At 40.0% G+C, this 19,831-nt stretch overlaps 1 protein-coding gene across 6 annotated transcripts in view; it reads right to left on the bottom strand.

The window, feature by feature from the left end:
• LOC140459661 (transcription factor COE2) overlaps positions 1-19,831 on the bottom strand; it is a 265,010-nt gene that overhangs the window by 95,183 nt on the left and 149,996 nt on the right. For all 6 annotated transcript variants that reach the window (XM_072554002.1, XM_072554001.1, XM_072553998.1 and 3 more), the window contains one exon: positions 3,374-3,455. In XM_072554002.1, the coding sequence (XP_072410103.1) occupies positions 3,374-3,455 (82 nt within the window). The remainder of the gene's footprint in view (positions 1-3,373; positions 3,456-19,831) is intronic.

Raw genomic sequence — 19,831 nt, 5'->3', positions numbered from 1 at the left:
CCAACCACTGAACTTATGTCTCCAGATTTGAGGGCTCAAAACACCTGCAGTATTATGGGGTTCTGACCCCACTTATTGGAATGTATGAAATAAATCTTTTGTCATGCTGTTTCTGAAACTTTCACCAATCTCCTTAAAACAATGTTCTCAAACCCCTATCCATTTTGCAGCTCAAAACAGCTTCTCCTACTTCTGTAATTAGCCTCAGAACCATCAGAAAAAGAGATGAGAACCAGCTATCGTTCTGATCTTGATTGTATTTGGCAAATAAGGGTGAGAGCAATTACAGGCTGATCTGAAATGTTCTTGACATTCTAAATTAAGGTTAACACATGAGGAATAGCCAGTTGGGTGAGACGACAGCCCGTTTTTACAAAAAATGCATCCCATCCTTCAGGAGCAAAGGGGAGGGTTTAACAAATAATTTTCTTTCATCTGGCAAACTAAAGGCATCTGTGGAAGATCCATGTTTGAGATGTAACATAATCTGTGAATTGAGTGAATCGGTCTACTTAATCATTTAAACGAGGTTTCAGTAATGTGTTGTGATTGCAGCAGGGAGGGTTGAGCACTTTGGCCAGTGCCAGCACTCGTCCCTCTTGTCAGTTTCCTGGGTCAATGAAACTGACCCGAGCCATCTGGTATCTATCAGTCATCTCCTGACAGCTTCCTCTAACACCTCCCTCCATTTCCTGTTCCCTTTTCTTCTGCAATGCTTGACTTTCAAAACTGAGATCCGCTGCACTCAGATCCAGGGGGTTGCTTATAGTCCCATGCAAATCCCCAAAACACTGGGCATAAATCCTTCTAGCTACAAAAACCTCTTGCATCTTGGAAATGCAGTCAGGATTGGGATTTGAAGATTTTTTTTCCCATGATCTATATTTTCTGCTTGTGTTCTAATCTGTTAAAAATGTCTCTGCCAAAACAACACGAGAAAATTTTGATTAAAAGCAAACGTTGTGATGGTTTTGGCATCTGTGTTGACTGTTTACCTCTAGTTGGTAATTGTAATATTTTCTTCAATGACTATTCTTGGTCCACTTTGGTGTTTGCCACCTCTACCAATACGTAATACTGGGTATGGGCACCACCAATCCTCCTCTATCTTGAACCTATCTAGTGGTTAATGGCCGTGGATGCACCACTGTGGAATATCTACTGAAAAGGAAGCCTTCTTAGACAGTAAGATGTATTGCAATTATTTTTAATCAATCTGTTCAGATATATTATGACACACCTTATGTGAGACTGAACCTGGACTTTCTGGTCCAGAGAAACGGACTTGTTACAAGACCCAAAAGGTTTGATTACCTGATAGTAAGAAGATTAACGACATTTGGGCAGGCATAATTATGAGGTCATTGAGGAGATGGTGCCACATAAGCCCCTCATCCCAGGAGTGAGTCAGGTGAACCTTTTCTGAACTGCTTTGAATGCACTTTTACCTTTCCTTCAAACAAGAAGAAATGAACTGCAGACAGTCCTTTAGATAAGATCTCAGCAAAGTCCCAGACAGATGCAGCAAAACATTCTAATCACTTGCTGTTTCTGCCTGCTAACATGTTTTTCGATTCATGCGCACTGCCTCTGTACCACTGAATTCTGAAATCTCATTCAATTTGAATAAACTATTGCTCTTCTATTTGTCCTGTTAAAGTGAACACTTTCACCTTCTCTCACATTCTCCCTTACTTGCCATTTTTTAGCTTATGTACTCCCCCTTGCAAATTCTCTACCTCGTCCTGACAATTCACTTTCCAAGCACCTTGGTTTCATCAGAATATTTAGCTATCATATCTTCAGTCCTGTCATCCAAATTATTGATTGACAGTGTAAATAGTTGTGGACCCAGCACTGATCCCTTTGACACAACATTTGCACTTACCACTTGCTTCCTGTTAGCATGCACAGTAAAGTTTGCTCCAGGCTGTTCCATCCTATACTCCCAACTAAGTGACAGCATGGTTTAAGTGAAGAATTAGGCTCCTTCTGCCTTCGCATCGAGCATTTAGTGTTAGATGCAGTCAAACTCCTTTTACATTGCCCCATCAAATACTTCAGGGTCAGTTGCAACATGGTGAGATACAGCAAAAAAGCTCCAATTACAATATTCCAGCAGTGCATCTCTATCAATGTCATTAAAACATTCACACAACACCAGGTTATAGTCCAACAGGTTTATTTGGAAATACTAGCTTTTGGAGTGCTGCTCCTTCATCAGGTTGCTATGGAGCAGAATCATAAGATACAGAATTTATAACAGTGATCTTTTGCTATAAATTCTGTGTTTTATGATCCTGCTCCACAGCGACCTGATGAAGGAGCAGCACTCCGAAAGCTAGTACTTCCAAATAAACCTGTTGGACTATAACCTGGTGTTGTGTGATCTTTAACTTTGTCCAATCCTGTCCTACACTGGCACCCCCACATCATTAAAACATTCGCACTGGACCAAAATGACAATTTCTCCTCTGACCTCTGTGGGTGAGATTCAAAATTATGAGTTAGTTTTGAAATCAGATCCAGGGATCACATTCTAATGATATGGAGTAGGCCATTTAGGAGTGGTGAGCCTGTGGAATTCTCTGCCAAAGGAAGTAGTTGACGCCAAAACATTGACTGTTTGCAACAAAGAGTTACATATAGTTCTGAGGGATCAAAGGGTATGGGGAGAAAGCAGGAACAGGGGACTGAAGAACAGGATGAGGCATGGTCATATTGAATGGAGAAGCAGGTTTGAAAGGCTGAATGGCCTATTGTTGCTACTGTTTTCTATGTTTCTAGTTATGAACTGTAGGTCAGGTCATTATATCAGGCAGTAAATTAAGATTCTCAGAGCTAATTTTATTTAAGATCCTCAATGGAGACAGAATTTATCCTAAGACTCTGGGAAGCAAGAGGCAAAAGGACCGTATGATCCATCCCACCTCACTTGCTCCCCACAGGTAATTTTATCTGAAACTTCTCAGTGTCAGCTGTGAATATTCAAAATTATTTCTGGTTATTTCTAATTATTTTACATTTCCTTTCATGAGTTACTGAGCTCACTGATTAGGAGCCTATTGGTATCAGTGCCCCCTTTTGGGCTGAGTGACCCCATCTCAGCCAGGACACTTGTCGCAAACGTAGCAATTCGTATCATTTTATTGGGATCGGGAACAAGAAGAGCAGTCAGGCTTCTCAGTTTAGAAGGAGGTTATTATTTATTGGGGTTCCACAAGATATCTGTGGTGACCGTCATTGCCCACAGTTTGTTCAGAAATGTAAAGGAGCTCACCAGCATGATGCTGTCCCTTTCCAGAGGAATCTTCAGCCTCACTTATTCCCTTGGTGAAATACTCAAGGATGGGTGTGGAATTTTGAACAGTACCTGGAATCGGCGCATGTCTCGTGGGTTTCCGGCTGTTTTCAAACAATTCTGATTGCACTTGAGGAAGAACTTTAAGAAGAATCTGAAAACAAAACAAAAATCCTTGTCAATGTAACACTCTAAAGCACAACATACTGTAGTAAAATCCACTTGCTGTCAGTATTATGTCAAGAAAACATCTCTTGCTGTTCATATAAAGTAAAACAAGTTTAATTGGCAGCCCATTGCAAAGGATGGAATTAGACAGGATATGAGAGCAGACCAAAAAAAGAACAAATAGAAGCAGAGAGGAGACTGGCAGAAGTGCCGAAAGAAATAACATTATGTACAGTGACGGATAAAGAAGCAAGCAAGTGAAGTGAGGTCCTTGTGATGAAATAGAAAGAGGGATCAGGTGGAGCTGAATGAGAGGTAAGCAGTCATTGAGGTAGTTATGTTCCTGGTCTTTTGTTACAAAGCAGTACAAACCTCAATATATTAGGAGAACAGGTTTATTTTAACCCAAGACATTTTTCTCATTCATTTCCCTCTATTGTGCCATCAACTGATCCTTTGGTTTTCTTAATTTGGACACTCCATATCAATTCGTTCTTCAGGTTAAGTTTAAGGAGAAATTTCTGTCCTCAGTCAGCATCACTGGCTGGTTACTTTTCCCATGGAGAACTCTTCTAAAGAGTTTGTACAGGCATGATGGGGTTTATGGACTCCTTTTGTGCTGTGCCATTCCAAGATTCTCTTGGGGCCACAGGGTAATTGTATCGTAGAATGCAGCTTCTGTTGAGAGTAGGGTTCAAATGTGGATCATCATTTAAGATTTCAGTGAAGACCTGCAACTTCATGGATCATCATATTTGTGACAACTTGTATGTATAAGATTGTAAAACCTCCAAAGCACTTTGTAAGAGCATTCACAAATAAAATATGGCCCCAAGCCATCAAAAGTGATATTAATGCCATTACCAAAATCTTAACATATCAGGAAAGTTTTAAGATGTTGCTTAAGAGAGGAGAAAGAGAAACAGCAACTTTCGGGAGGGGAATTCTCAAGCTGACAACTCAAACAGCTTAAGGCACTGCCAGCAATGATGACATTATTCAAGTGCAAGAGCTCAAACTAGAGAAGCACAGAAATCTTGAATGGCTGGATAAAGCTGCTGACATAGCAGAGTCTTTAAATCAAGAATGAGGTTTCAAAATTTTAAGTTTTATTGATATATTGACACACAAATGTGTTTTTAAAAAGCATTATGGAATTGATCCATTAGGTCAGTACAGACCAAACAGTTAATCTTGAACCATCCTGACCTATATGCTTCAGTTTTGGCAACCTTGTCAACTCACAATCTGAAGAATATTGTCAGTTGGAATCCTTACAAACCAACAAGCAATATGGTGATGTAAAATGAAAGAGGCCAGTCCTTGCTTTAAAGGTTTGAATCCATCCCTATAGCATGTGTATTTTGTCATCTCGAGCACAGCATAATTTAGTGCCTATCAGAATGAAGCAACACTTAACCAATAATCAGTCCAAGAATTTCTTGATTCATATCCAACAGTCAGCCCCAAATAATGACTTTGAATTGATATTATAAGAAAAACATCCTGTTTTCTCATGTTCTCATTCCTTCAGATATTTTAATAGTCATTTTCTGATATGGTTGCTGCCTGCACAATCTTCAGTTTTATTTCATTTGTTCTTCATGCTTGGGAAGAAATATTTCCTACTTCAGGAATTAAAATTCAACATCAAACAGCGCAAGGACCTGGACAGCATGAGTTAGAGAATAAAGCTCCTCCCCGCAGTTTCTCATGAAACATTCTGATGGCAGGTCCACCACTGGTTAGGTACTAATAAAGCTTTTCCTGAACTGTCCCAACATACTGTGCCATAGCTGGTACTGGTATGATATGTCGTAAAGGTCCCTTGATACCATCCCATTGCATACCCCCAGTGCAGTTCCAGTGTGGGTGAGAACCAGAGTAAAGTTAACTCTCCACAATCTGTGTTAAAGACTATGGAGCACACTCAGTACAGAGTGAAGCTTGCTTTATACTGTCCAATCAAACATTCCCAATCCACGACCAGCAGAAGGTTTGATCCAGAATAAGTCCCCTCTACATTGTTGCATCAGACACTTCCAGGATTGGGATAGCACTGTTTAGACATTAGTTAGACTTCTGATGGACTAACTTCGCAAACACACTCAGGTATGATATGGGTGCATATTGGAATAACTTTGGTCTGCACCACTTACTCAAGCATGCACACATCGGTTTCATGGTAGGTTGGATGCAAAGTGTCGACACCTCCACTCTCCAAACAGCACACTAAGGAATAGCAGTATTATTACATGAGAGTAACATTTTTCAATTTCGCAGAGAAGACTTCCTGTGTTTTCACAGATGGAACTGCCAAAGATCCCAATCTATTCATTGTAATATTCCTACAGTTTGTGTTCAACCAAATTTCATTTGGAATGAATTTTAGTGTTCTATGAAGGAACTTCATTTGAGAATCAAGATATAAATTTATCCTCTACTATAGGTTTGGGTAGCTATCTAACAAGTCATATTACTGTGAAAGAGGGACCAAGGAAAACTGTAGAGTGCCCCTGATTATCTTCCATGCTTCCGAATCAAATAATGAAAGAAAGATAGAGGGCAAATTCAGCGAAAGCAAAATTCTGTAATGCAGTCGTAACTGCAAATGCTTCTGTATGTGAGTTATGTTTAAAGCTATGCTGGAAGGACAGGCATTAATGCCATTTGCTTGATTAAGTTTTGAATAGTGAACTAGCCCAAGCATTGGGTCGCTACTGTTCATTAAAGAACTGTAAACTTTTAATCAGACATGTAGTTATAGAGTAATACAGGATGGAAACAGATCCTTTGGTCCAATCAGTCCATGCTGAACATAATCCCAAACTAAACTGGTCCTACCTGCCTGTCCTGGCCAGTATCCTCCAAACCTTTCCTGTTCATGTACTTATCTAATGTCATAACTGCACCCTTCGACTGAATGTTCATTCCCCACGTGAACTGTGTGAAAATTTGCCCCTCATGTATTTTTTAAATCTTTCTCCTTTCACCTTAAAAAAAATGTCCCCTAGTCTTGAAATCCCCCAGCCTAGGAGAAAGACACCTCCCATTAACCCTCCCTCTACCCCTCATGATTTTATAAACCTCTACAAGGATACCTGTCAACCTCCTACAGTTCAGCATTTCTTTATAACTCAAACCGTCTATACATGGCAACATCCTGGTAAATCACCTCTGAAATCTCTCTAGCTTAATAATTATCCATCCTTCCTTTATCTGGGCAACCAGAACTGGACACATATTCCAGAAGAGGTCACACCAATGTCCTGTACAACCTGAACATGACTTCCCAACTCCTATGCTCAAACTACTGAGTCGGGAAAGCAAGTGTGCTAAATTCCTTTTTAACCATCCTGTCCATGTGTGATGCAAACTTCAAAGAATTATGCATTTGAACCCCTAGGTCCCTCTGTTCTGCAACACTAACCAAGGCCCTACTATTACTTATTTAAGTTCTGCCCCAGTTTGTTGTACTGAAGTGCATTTATTGCACTAAATTGCATTTATTCAAATTGAACTCCATCTGCCATTTTTCAGTCTTTTAGTCAATTTGATCAAGATCCTTTTGTAATCTTAAAAAACCTTCTTCATTGTCTATTATGCAACCAATTTTGGTGTCATCTGCAAACTTACTAACCATGCCTTCTGTATTCTGATCCAAATCATTCATATCAATGACAACAAGCACAAGAGGACCCAGAACAGATCACTGTGGAACATTGCTAGTGACAGGTCTTCAGTCCTAAAAGCAACCTTCTGCCAACATTCTCTGTCTTCTGCTGTTCAGCCAATTACATATCCAATTGGCATGTTACAAATCTGTCGCAGATGGGGCTTGAACCTCGATCTTCTGTTCCACAAGAAACCTCAAATTTGACAGGTGGGATCATGGTCACCGTTAGATAAGCTTTTAATTCTAGCTTCTGCACTGGGGCTAATAGTTACCGTGTTCAGCCGAATTAAGTCACTGAGCTGACACTAAAGAGAGGCAGCATTGCATCTATTGCATCTGCGCAAAGACTTGGATGAGGAATTCCACTGAGATCTGGAATCTACAGATATTTCTTCTCATTTCTCTACCACAGAGATATTGGCTGCCATCTCATCCATAATATGAGATGTGTGACCTCCCACTGACAGAAATAATGTACTCTCTTGGTTGTCTGAAGTTACCTTGGGGTGACCATGATACACAAACATACAGCAGAATGGAAACTCTAAATCTGTCATGTGATGTTTTCAGAAAGCAGATGTGAATTTCCTGATTATGTCTGTTGGTGAAAGAAGTACGGATTGAACTAAATTGAGCAAGGTAGACACAGGTTTACTGCTGTCTCTATTTTTCGGCTGCCTAAGTATGGGGGCAGACAAACAGATGAGCATTACAATTGTCTTCCAAGACCTGAATGAGGGAAGGGATATGAAAGTCAGAGCTCCTTCTCCTAACCTCAAACCTTCATTGATTGCCTATCACTGACTAATGGGTAGGCTAGTGTATGAAGAATGATCACTCCGATGCAGAAATGCAAGGTTGCTGGCTACTGCCTGAGAACCATCTTCCAACAACAGTCAACATCTTCAGGAGAGAAGAGGAAAGCAGTATCACCAGAAAGGGTTAAGGTGGATTCCAGAAGCCCAGCTCTTAAAATAGCAGATGTGTGGCTGTTGGTCCCAGGTGAACTCAAAGTGGTTTCATTTTTTCTGGTCACCATGACAACCACATTTTGTAGTGCAGTCCCACAACCCCCTCAAGACAGACACAGGCACGAACACTGCTTCACAATGTTGCTGCTCTCAGGCTGACAATGGCTCTCGAATGATTTTGAACAAAAGAACTATTAAATCTTGGCACTTTTTAAAACTTGAGATGAACACGTCTGAAAATCCATAGCCATTCAGTTCCAGTTCATTGAATTTTGAGAGGTCAGAGTTTGAGAGACAGTTCCTTGATGAAGTGGAATTAAAACAGCAACCTTTCTTTATTTGTTTATTAAAAGCAGCTTTTATTTGTAGGCATGACATATAGTTTGTTTCTTTTGCCTGAGGCATATTTTAATTTTACTTCTGATATTTTTTATCATATCCTCCCCAAAAGATTTTGATTTTTCAACAGCTTACTGTTCTGGGAGAACAGGTCATCCTTGATAAATTACCGATTGGCTATTTTCTCTGAATGGTACTGTACAGTCAATATTGGCAGTAATGGGGACCACTTCAGTTTAATATTGTTCCGATCCAACTGCCATAAATGCATTCCCCCTAGTTATGTTACTCAATTGCAGGGTTACAGGAATGGGAATACTTGCTGTTTTTACCGATCATTGATTCCTGAAGTAACCTTAACTCAACGCTTAATATACAACTGAAACACTTACTGTACCTTTGTTACCTCCAGACTATTTTAGCACATTCTGCTGACCCCACATATTCTACTCTGCGCAACCCCTGATGTACTCACTCACAGCACCCCATTTAGCCATTAACCCAGTTTTAAAATTCTCATCTTTGTTTGCTCATCCTTTGTTTCCAGATCCCTGCAGCATCTCACTCTTCACCAGCTGTGAAATCTCGTCCAGCACTATAACCTTTGGAGTGCCTGTTCTGCTTCACTTCTGGTCTCTTGAGCATTCCTGATTTAAATCTCTCCACAATTCTTGTCTGTGCCTTCAGGTATATGGGCCCTAGTCTCTGGAGTACCCTCCTTGCATCTCTTCATCTTTCTACCTTCTTTTTCTCCTTTCAGATTAGTTAAAGCATACTTCTTTGACTAAACTTTTGACTATCTGCCTTTGTCATTCCTTCTGTCGTTTGTTGTCAAATTTTGCTCACTAACATTCCATGTAGCGCATTGAAAGGCTTCGCTATGTTGAAGACTTTATATAAATGCAAGTTGTTGACTAATGTTGATGGCAAGCTGGAGTTTGGGTTTCAGAAGTCTGAGAGTTATGGAGCATTAGAAAGCTGATACAACAAATTGGTTCTTTCTTAAAAACTACTGCCTACTACGGTGTTTTCTCTTGAACCCTTTCTCTTTGTTAAAATCTCTGTCCCATTGGTGCAGGCCTGGCCTAGATCTTGTTTAAAACCTCCTTGCTGCACATGCTCTGAGACTCCTACCAACCAGTAGGTTTGGGATCAGCAAACATCTGTTTTCCATAAAGCATAAAACCTACCTCATCTTTTCTCTTCATCTTTCATGACATAAATGTTCCTTTGTGTTATGAAGAATGTGTTTGCAAACTGTTAGGATGAAAATTCCTGCGGTCCTGATTGCCCAGGAACATGGGCTAATTTTATGCTAGTGGATTTGTGTGAGAGTTAAAACATAAGTGTGTGAAACTAGGATGGCACAGGAGGCTTATATAAATTGAAGCTGTACTTTTTCTCGATAAAGTTGAAGGCAGGAAAGCTACAGAATGAGAGACAATTTTAATTTTCCCTTTTTTGGTCTTCTCCATTTTTTGGGATCTACCATAGCTCAGACAAATCGGGCATTTCTGACCTTTGAGGGATACCGAGAAAGATTACTAAAATTTTCCATGAACTTGAGGTAGTTGTGAAGAGGTATGTATTCCAAAAAAGCAGTCAGCCAAGTCTCTTTACTTGTGCAGGTTAATATTTCCTATCGCTCTCTTTCACTCACTGAATGTTTACCATCATTTCTATGTACATGCTTTCCGATATCCAGAGGCCTGTGTTAACGGCTTGACACAAGGGACCACTACTGACTGAAGCCAGATGGAAGTGGGGGTGGGGTTGTGCCAAGAAAACAGGAACCGATCAAGTTTAAGGTTTTAAATATCAGACGTGAACAGAGCTGATCAGATTCTGCAATGTGTTCAGAGATCCTCGTTTTACATTGAAATTATAACTTGGAGAAGCCCAGAATGTCAGCCATCTTGTGCAACTTTCAGTTCAACATCTTCAGAAATTTTGTACTACATACTGGCATTGTTTTGTAATTTTCAAGAGTAATCTTCATTTTTGACATCTTTGCATCGATTTATGTCTCTTGAACCTGGAACCTCTCCTTCATCTATCGTATCTTGTCATAGGGAAGGACTCAGAATTTTACAAGGAAAATTCCTACCTAGATGTCTCAAGAGTTATTTTTACCATTTAGGGGGATATATCAGAGGTGAGCCCTTCCTTGGCAAAAAGGGACAATAGATTTGCTGACATGAATGATAAGCCATTCTGGATCAGGAACATGAGTTACTTTTATTTCCCAAAAGTAATTAAAAGATCTCCATCTCAGCCAGTTTATGTAGACAAGTTACCCGAGCCAGATCCTTGATGAACAAATCCTCTCCTGGGTTCCTTCTCTTTCATACTTTTGTGATATTTATAACTCTGGTTTCAGGAAACAGTGCTCATATCGAGGTCTGAACTAATGATAAGTAAACCATTTTCATGCCGTCACTGCTGGGGAGCTACAGTGCAGTTCACTTAATAAACCTGGAATAAAATGAGCATTAGTAACGATTGCAGTGATTGTTATGACATCAGCCAGGTAGACCTCATGGAATCTGAATTCCCTGAACCAGGCTGTTAACCTGGTCCAATCAGGGAGTCCTGGATGACAGGTAGAAACAGTAATGTCAGAGGTTCTGTTCACACTGAGAGCTGGATATGAGGAAGCCAGATCAGTGTCAAGTACTGTGCACTCTTAATAAAGGGTGTCTAAGTGACGGGATATCAATCTCTGTGGAGCTATCTCAGTGGCGACCATCAAACTACTGGGTATTGGAAAACAAAATGTGCATTATGGAATAATTCTGCCATCCCAACCCAGTCTAGCCGACATGTGACTCCAGACCCACAGCAACGTGCAATGATTCTGAGATGCTCTCTGACATGGCCTGGCAAGTCATCCCGTTGCACTAAAGAAAGCAACATAGTAACACCTTGTCAAGACCAACTTGGGATGGGTGTAAAGTTGTGGCCTTGCCAGCGATGGCCACATCCATGAATTTTTTCTTTTACAAATTGTATTCTCAGAATGCCTCTTGTTCTCTCCCTGTGTTCATCCTCAACTCTGAGTTCACAATCCAATCCTTATTTTCCCCTTCTGACATGTTGATTGTTTTGAAATGTGAAATTAGAAACTGAACTGTGTGTGTGATAAAAACAATGCTGGAAATATTTAGCAGGTCACATAGCACTTGTGAAGAGATAAGCAAAAGTCAGCATTTCAGGTTCATGACTTTCACCAGAGTCAAGAAAACCAACATTTAATATGTTTTAAGCAACTTAAGAGGTGGGGCAGGAGGTACAGAATAAGAGAGAAGCTCTGTGATAGGTTGAAAGGCAGGAGAGATAAATCGACAATGAGGATGATGGTGTAAGGCAACAGGAAAGCATATTCATCAAGTCGAGAAAAAAAAGATTGGTCTGGAGGAGGTATACATGAGCAAACCAGAATAATTTCAAAAGTAACCATCCAGTAGTTCAAGTTTGTAAGATCAGTGATGAACTTGGAAACCTGTAAAACATCTAATCGAGTGATCAACTGTTATCCTTCAAACTCATGTTGCACTGGAATATCGTGCATTGATGGGGCTTTTCCAGTTCTGAATGGAAAAAGGATAGGAAGGTGCTAAACTTCATAAAGTACTTTAAAGATGGTAGCCTATAATAAAAACTATCTATGCTTCTGGCAAAGTCCTGAAGGTGTTTTGGTATCTTTCTAATCTATAGTAAACATTGTACGGCTTCTTCGCTTTATTGAATCGTACTTCTACTTTGAACAGGCTGCTATCTCCGCTGGCTTTGGATCCATGGAGCCCCCTGAGATTAACCCATACCTCACTTATAAAATACTGTTGTTGTCATCAGCAAGTTAATTAAAAATGTTCTTCTGGTCTTTTGTGTCACTCTTTTCCTGCTTCCTAATATTCAGTGATGCAGAAATATTAATTTAGGCCTTTTGAGAGTTAAATTGTATTCTCTTTCTGATTGCAAATAGCTTGCTATAGTCTAATGTCCCAGTATGGATGTCTCAACTGACAGCTCAATGATTTTATATTCAAATTAAATTCTGACACAATTATTGAAAATAATTCCAAAGCTCCTGGGCTGAGATTTGAGGTGTGGATTTATACCTTAAAGACTCTATGAGTTTGTAATTGCAAATGAAGTGTTCTCAAAAGAAGGTCCAGTGAGAGTTCTTCATAGGACGAGAGAAATTATCTTGTCGAGAACAATATAATTTTATTGAGAGAAGTGGAGCACATTCCTTCAGGTAAAGCCTCCCACTAATTACTTGTATGACAGTTGTAGTGCAGCAAACCGAGAAAGAACAACATTCTTATCTCTTTTATTTGTTAAGTCTACTTCCAACACAACTTTAGAATGCTGTCCCACATTTGACAAATTACTTCTAGAGACCCTGTCATGCCTTTATGCAAAATACAGAAAAGATGCTTGACTCATTATCAGTACTTTTGTCAACCCCCACCTGCAATTGCTTTTCTTTGTCCATATGTGTGAGTCTCTTGCTTTTTCCTCAATCTTGATTTTCTTTTGAGTTTCTCCAAATCTCATTGAGCTGTCAGTGCCCCCCCTGTATTCTCACAGTGTTCAGTCAAGACATATTGCAATGTGTCAACTTGAATGTATTCCTTTACTCTTTTGATCAAATCCTTCTCAGAAATAAGCATTTTATATCCAAGCTATTTCATGATTTGACTCTTCTACTTTTTACAATACTTGTGGCGTTCTGCATTTTGAACCCTGGCTCTTTTCACTTTTCAATATAAAGAAAACAGTGAGAGAGAACATGCGATAATATAAGACTAACAACCATCAAGGCTGTGTGCCACTCGGAATCCCATCCTAATTGGAATGCTCTGGTTGAAATCTGAGGAATTTAAAGTTCCCTCTCTGGAGTGCAGAACATGATCACATGGTGATACATTTTCTGACTGAAAACCCAAAAGTGCAATCAAAGCTGTCTGTAAAGCACATTTTTTGATAATATACTGTGTGTTGGAACTGTTTGGATTGAACTTCATATTAAAGTACATTTAAGAACTTCAGGGACTGAACCCAAACACACATGTTTGAGCTTTACAGACGAAACTTTACACAATTAATCAGAGGTTGGGGGACTTTAAACTGAGTGACCAAACCTAGAGTCATCTGAACAAACTTCATACCTAGCAAGAATTTTGATTGAAGTCACACCCTTGTGTTGAAAGTTAAAAATCACACAACACCAGGTTATAGTCCAACAGGTTTAATTGGAAGCACACTAGCTTTCGGAGCGACGCTCCTTCATCAGGTGATTGTCACAATCACCTGATGAAGGAGGGTCGCTCCGAAAGCTAGTGTGCTTCCAATTAAACCTGTTGGACTATAACCTGGTGTTGTGTGATTTTTAACTTTGTACACCCCAGTCCAACATTGGCATCTCCGAACCTTGTGTTGAAGATTCATGAGCTAATTCATTTATACTGTGAACCCTGAATATAACAAATGTCGGCAAACCATGCAAGATACATGTATCAAACAAGTCTTTTTTAAAGACAGTTTGATCATATTTATTGTACTACATAATGATATGCTTTGCTTGACCAGTGAGAAACATGACAAATGGGAATGACAACTACTATTGATACAACCTGTTGACATTTCCTTTTTGCTATGTAAATGAAAGTTATAACCTGCTTTGTTCTCACCTTCATTTTTCACATGTACATCTCTATGAAAGGTTTTCATAGTCAAGTGACACTGCTTATTCACAGTTGTACATTCAGATCATGATTTATAACCTGGGTCTTAACATCCTGGTTAATTTTGGGGTTGACAGTTCCCAATGTCAACTTGCACAATTTGGAAGTGCTCCTCACCCCTGAGTTATGAAAATAATGTGTTCAGACCCCATATCAGGACTTGAGCTCACGAGAAAGTAATGTCATAACATTAAATGAGCCTCAGTCTGTAGTTAAAACTTCTCACAGCTCTCCTTAGAGATTTCAACCCAAGCATTCCATTTAGGATGGGATTCCAAGCTACCTTATCAAATGCCGTCAGGAAAACCAAATATGTTACATCCATGCTTCCCTTTTATCTATCCTACTTTTAACCTCCTCAAAGATTTCTAGTAGGTTTGTCAGGAATGATTTCCCCTTTCTGAAACCATGGTGATTTAGGTCAATCTGATAATATATTTCTAAATGCTCTGTTATTAAATCATGAAGAGAAAATTGTTGACTAACAGGAAGCAGAGAGGAGGCACAAATGGGTCTTCTTCTGGAAGCATGATCCAAGAGTCCTGTGTCACAGGAATAATTCCTGGGTCTCAACTGTTTATAATTTATATTCATGATTTACTTCAATGAGGAAGACGAAATGTGGTTGCCAAGTTTGCTGACAACACAAACATAAGGTGGAAATTAAGTTGTGAAGAGGACTGAAGGAGGCGACAAAAAGAGATAGATAGGTTACGTGAGTGGGCAAATGTTTGGCAAATGGAGTATAATGTCGGAAATATGAAAGTATCTATTTTGGCAAGAAGGATAAAAAAGAAGTATATTATCCATCGGAAAGCGAACAGAATGGTATTATTGGGCTCATGATTATAGTCATAATGTTCAAATGCAAATTTTGGGAGGTTATGCTTCAGTTACTCAGGGCACTGGTGAGTCTGTTTCTGAATATAACACTGCACAGTATTGGTCACCTTATTTGAAGATGGAAGTAAATGCATTGGAGGTAGTTCAGAGATAATCTACTTGCAACTGCATGGATTGACGATGGGGTTGGTGTGGGGAGATGTAGGGTTGGTTGTCTTACAAGAAAAAGTTGGATAAATAGGCTTGTATCTGCTGGAGTTTATAACAGTTAAAGGTGATTTCGTAGAATCCCTACAGTGTGGAAGCTGGGTATTCGGCCATCAAGTCTACACAGACCTCCGAAGAGCATCCCACCAGACCCACCACATGTAACCCTGCATTTCCCTTGGCTAATCCACTTAGCCTGTACAATCCTGTACACTTTAGCATGGCAAATCCACCTATTCTGTACATCTTTGGACTCTAGGAGGATACCGGAGTACCCAGCAGAAGCCCACACTGACATGGGGAGAATATGCAAACACCACACCGACAGTCTCTCAAGGCTGGAATCAAACCAGAGTCCTTGGCTCTGTGAGGCAGCTGTGCTAACTACTGAGCCATTGTGCCAACTTGATTGAAACATACAAGATCCTGAGGGGTTTGACAGGGTAGATATGGAGAGGATGCCTTCTCTTTTGGGAGAATGTTGAGCTTTGGGACACTGTTTAAAAGTCTGGGCTGCCTATTTGAAATCAGGATGAGGAGAATTTTTTTCTCTCAAAGGATCATGAGTCTTTGGAACTCTCTTCCTGAGAAGTTGATCGATGCAGAGTCCTTGAAAACTTTTAAGGCCATTAGATTCTTGTCAGGCAAGGAGGTAAAGGTTATCGGGATATGTGGGAATGTGAATTTCAGGTTACAATTAGATTGGCCATGATCTTGCTAAATGATGGAGAAGAATTGAAGGGCTGAGTCACTTACTCCTGCTCCTAATTTGTGTGCTTACATGTAAGATGAGGGCTTGGTCGAAGAAGGAAAGAGAGGGGGAGAGGTTGAGATGGGTAATTCCAGAACTCATTACAGGATCTTAAATGGTGTCATTGAGGTTGACAGCACAGAGAAAGGCCCTTCAGCTGACCATATCTGAACCAGGCAAAAAAAGCAATTAAAATTGAGATGCACAACAGGAACTAGAAGAACAAAGGTAGTTGAAGGATTTTGCGACTAAATTATATCGCAGAGATTGACATGTGCGAAATCATGAACTCTTAAAAACAGAACTGGGAATTTTGAAATGGGAGGTGTTGTTTAACTAATACAAACCCAGTGAGCACAGGAATAAACTGGTGAATACGACTTTATGTCAATTTGGACAGGGGTACCATAGTTTTGGACAAGCTGAAGTTTATGGAGAGCAGAAAATTGGAGTCCAGCCAGATTTTTGTGACTTTGCTGTTTGAGTTTGTGACTGTCTTTAAACAATAGTGGAGAACTTTGAAGGTTACTTTATTGACGGTTAAGCACATTGGGATGTCCTCAGAGATATTAGGTGTAAGTTCTGTCCTTAGTATCACACACACTAAGATTTCAATTCTTTGTCTTTTTGAGAGAAAGTGGATTTTAACTGCATTCTAAAGTGTGAACACAGAAGTTTAAATCCTATTGTTCCTTCACAGAGAGTAAAGGAACCCTTCATATGATGTGGGAGTCAGAAGGACAGATGCATCAACAGTGAGTACAACTGGGAGATTTTGGTGACTGAAGTACAAGTTTAAAAGTCCTGAATTGCATTTAATATCACTGGTGTACGAAGTTGTAAACAGATAGTCTACTCTTAAGACAAAAGCAGTTTTTTTCACAAGGTAATGATCTTCACAAGTGGAGACTTGATATCTGCACCTTAAGTGCAAAAGACATAAGAGCAGAAGTTAGGCCATTCAGCCCATTGAGTCTGCTCCACTATTCAAACAGAGCAGATAAGCTTCTCAACCTCATTCTCCCACTTACTCCCTATAACCCTTGATCCCCTTTAGGATCAAGAATCTATCTATCTCAGTCTTAAATATACTCAATGACCTGGCCTCCACAGCCTTCTGTGGCAGTGAATTCCATAGATTCACCACACTCTGGCTGAAGAGATTTCTCCTTATCTCTGTTCGAAAAGATCTTTACTCTAAGGCTGTGCCCTTGGATCCCGGTCTCTCCTACCAATGGAAACATCTTCCCAACTTCCACTCTGTCCATGCCGTTCAGTATTCTGTAAGTTTCAATTAGATCCCCCCTCATCCTTCTAAACTCCATCGAGTATAGCCCCAGAGTCCTCAAATGTTGCTCAAAAGTTAAGCTTTTCATTCCTGGGACCACTCTCGTGAACCTCCTCTGAACACGCTCCAGGGCCAGTACATCCTTCCTGAGATATGGGGCCAAACACAGCACACAATACGCCAAATGTAGTCTGACTAGAACCTTATAGACCCTCAGAAGTATATCCTCTTGAAATAAATGCCATCATTGCGTGTGCCTTCCTAACTGCAAGTTTACCTTGAGAGACTCCTGGACTAGAACTCCCAAGTCTCTTTGCATTTCAGACTTTTGAAATTTATCCCAATTTAGAAAATAGTCCATGCCTCTATTCTTCCTACCAAGGTACATGACCTCACACTTTCCCCTGTTGTACTCCACACGCCACTTCTTTGCCCACTCTCCTAAGCTGTCCAAATCCTTCTGCAGTAGAGATTTGTGAAAAAAGGACGTGTCACAGTAACTGCAATACATTGGACTCATCAAGTCATGTTGAACCAAACATAGATTAGAACTGCATATATGATGGACGGGACAGATGGATATTGGAGTTGGATGAATTACCACTCTACTCTTTGGAACTATGAACTGAACTTGACCTGAAATATGGAGTTTCTAATGACTGAACATTGGATCATGACTTCGAACTGAATGAAATCATGAAACTAGTTAGATGGAGTCCCCAGTTATAGATTTGGACTGGATGCAGGATTTAGATTGTAGAACATACCCAGATTATGCAGGGTACATGAGAGCATCGATGAACTAAACACTGCTATCCCAGTAAACTTCCTAATGTATTGCACATCTGGAAATCTATAGACTGTTGAATCCATAGTGGCACTCCACCGTGCACTATGTTATATAATCACAAGGGAGAACCAACTTCCCAACATGGAACCATTTAGAAGTATTATAACAAACATTTAATCACACTCAAAGAAACAGGATCTTTGTACTGAAGGCTCCAGTGTCCCAAAAAACTATGGAAAAACATTTCAGCTTCAAATGTGATGGCTTTTTAAGAATACAAATCTGTTTCACATCAGCAGACATCAACATCAATGCTTTTCCAACAAACCTGGGCCAGTATGTGAGGCAATAAAAGTATTTATTCTCACTGGACTGAGGAGATGAGTAGATGAGGTTGAAGGGATGGGCTCTGTGTTGTTCAGGAAAAGGAACAACTGAAAAAAAGAATCCAGGGATTTATCCAGAGTTGGAAACATATCTGTGGCCAAAAGATCTGTGGTCAGGAAAACAAAAAATAGAGAAAGTAAAAGAGCCAAGGGCAAATGAGAACAAAATTCGATCAGAGGCTTTCGGGATATTTTCATGAATTGTAACATGCAGAAGTGAAAATGGTTGTAATACTGGCTGACATGATGAATGAAATCCTCTGAGCTACATTCAGCCCAGGAGGCAGGAGACCTTGAACACATGGTGGGTTATCGCTGGGACTAAGACCAAACACCTTCCCACTTCCATTTAAGAGGTCAGATAATGACCATATAAGGATTTTTTCCCACCTATATGCAATTTCTGCTGCTCCATGCAGGGCAACTGACAAGCTGTGCACCCAATTGGCATACCTGCACAGGCTGTGTGTCTTTTGGAGGCGTGAGAAACCTGGCCTGTAATAATTTGAGCATGATCAAGTCCATGGACATGAGCAGGAGAATAACTACTGAAAGCCACCTCTGACCTTACTTCCCAGTCTCCATGACTGCCTGTCCCCATAATCCACAACCTGCATATCAGCCCCACAATCTGCAGAGGGTCCTCAGTCAGGAGGAAGGCCATCCACTGTCCTCTGCAGTGCCTGTTAAACACAGGATACAATGGAGTTACCTTTCTACTTTGGAGACACCTGCCAAGCTTGGACAATCTTGCCCTCACCATCGTCTTTACATGTAGGCACCAACAGGGCCTGCCTGGTCTGGTGGTAATAGAAAACCACTTACAGAAAAGAAGAAGCTCTTTTATTTTATAAGGGGTTTGTTGCATCTTGACATCCAGTTACAGATTGCCTTGAAATCTTGATCTGGTTATGAGATCACAAGCTGTTCTGGTCTTAAGTCCATATGTAATCATCACAGTGGATGGTACATTCCTCAATATTAACCCTTTCAGTCCAATATATAAAGGTTGCAAGAGGAATTTTCTTAATGATCTGAGAAAACCTTTTTTAGGAAAGGGTTCAAACACCAAGGTATAAAAGTTAAACATTTAATTCAAATCAGTAAAAAGGTAGGTATAAAAATTTCAATTGTGCAGTCCTAACCCAGTAAGAGAACCAGGGAAATACAGGAGTGATGTAACCTGGCAGAGAAAGTCGCAGTTCAAATGGCATAAATGGATGCACACACTTTTGAGATGTATTCCTGGAAAGAGAGTTTGTCAGTGGATCTGATGAGGAGGTATCTTGATTTTTAAAATATTTTGACACATTCCTATTGCAAAACTAATGTTAACCTGCTGAGTTTTATGATGATAA

Source organism: Chiloscyllium punctatum, chromosome 35 (assembly GCF_047496795.1).
Source record: "Chiloscyllium punctatum isolate Juve2018m chromosome 35, sChiPun1.3, whole genome shotgun sequence".
NCBI classification, from domain to species: Eukaryota; Metazoa; Chordata; class Chondrichthyes; order Orectolobiformes; family Hemiscylliidae; genus Chiloscyllium; species Chiloscyllium punctatum.
Note: the sequence above shows the minus strand (reverse complement) of the source record. Positions and strands in the feature narration are given on the sequence as shown.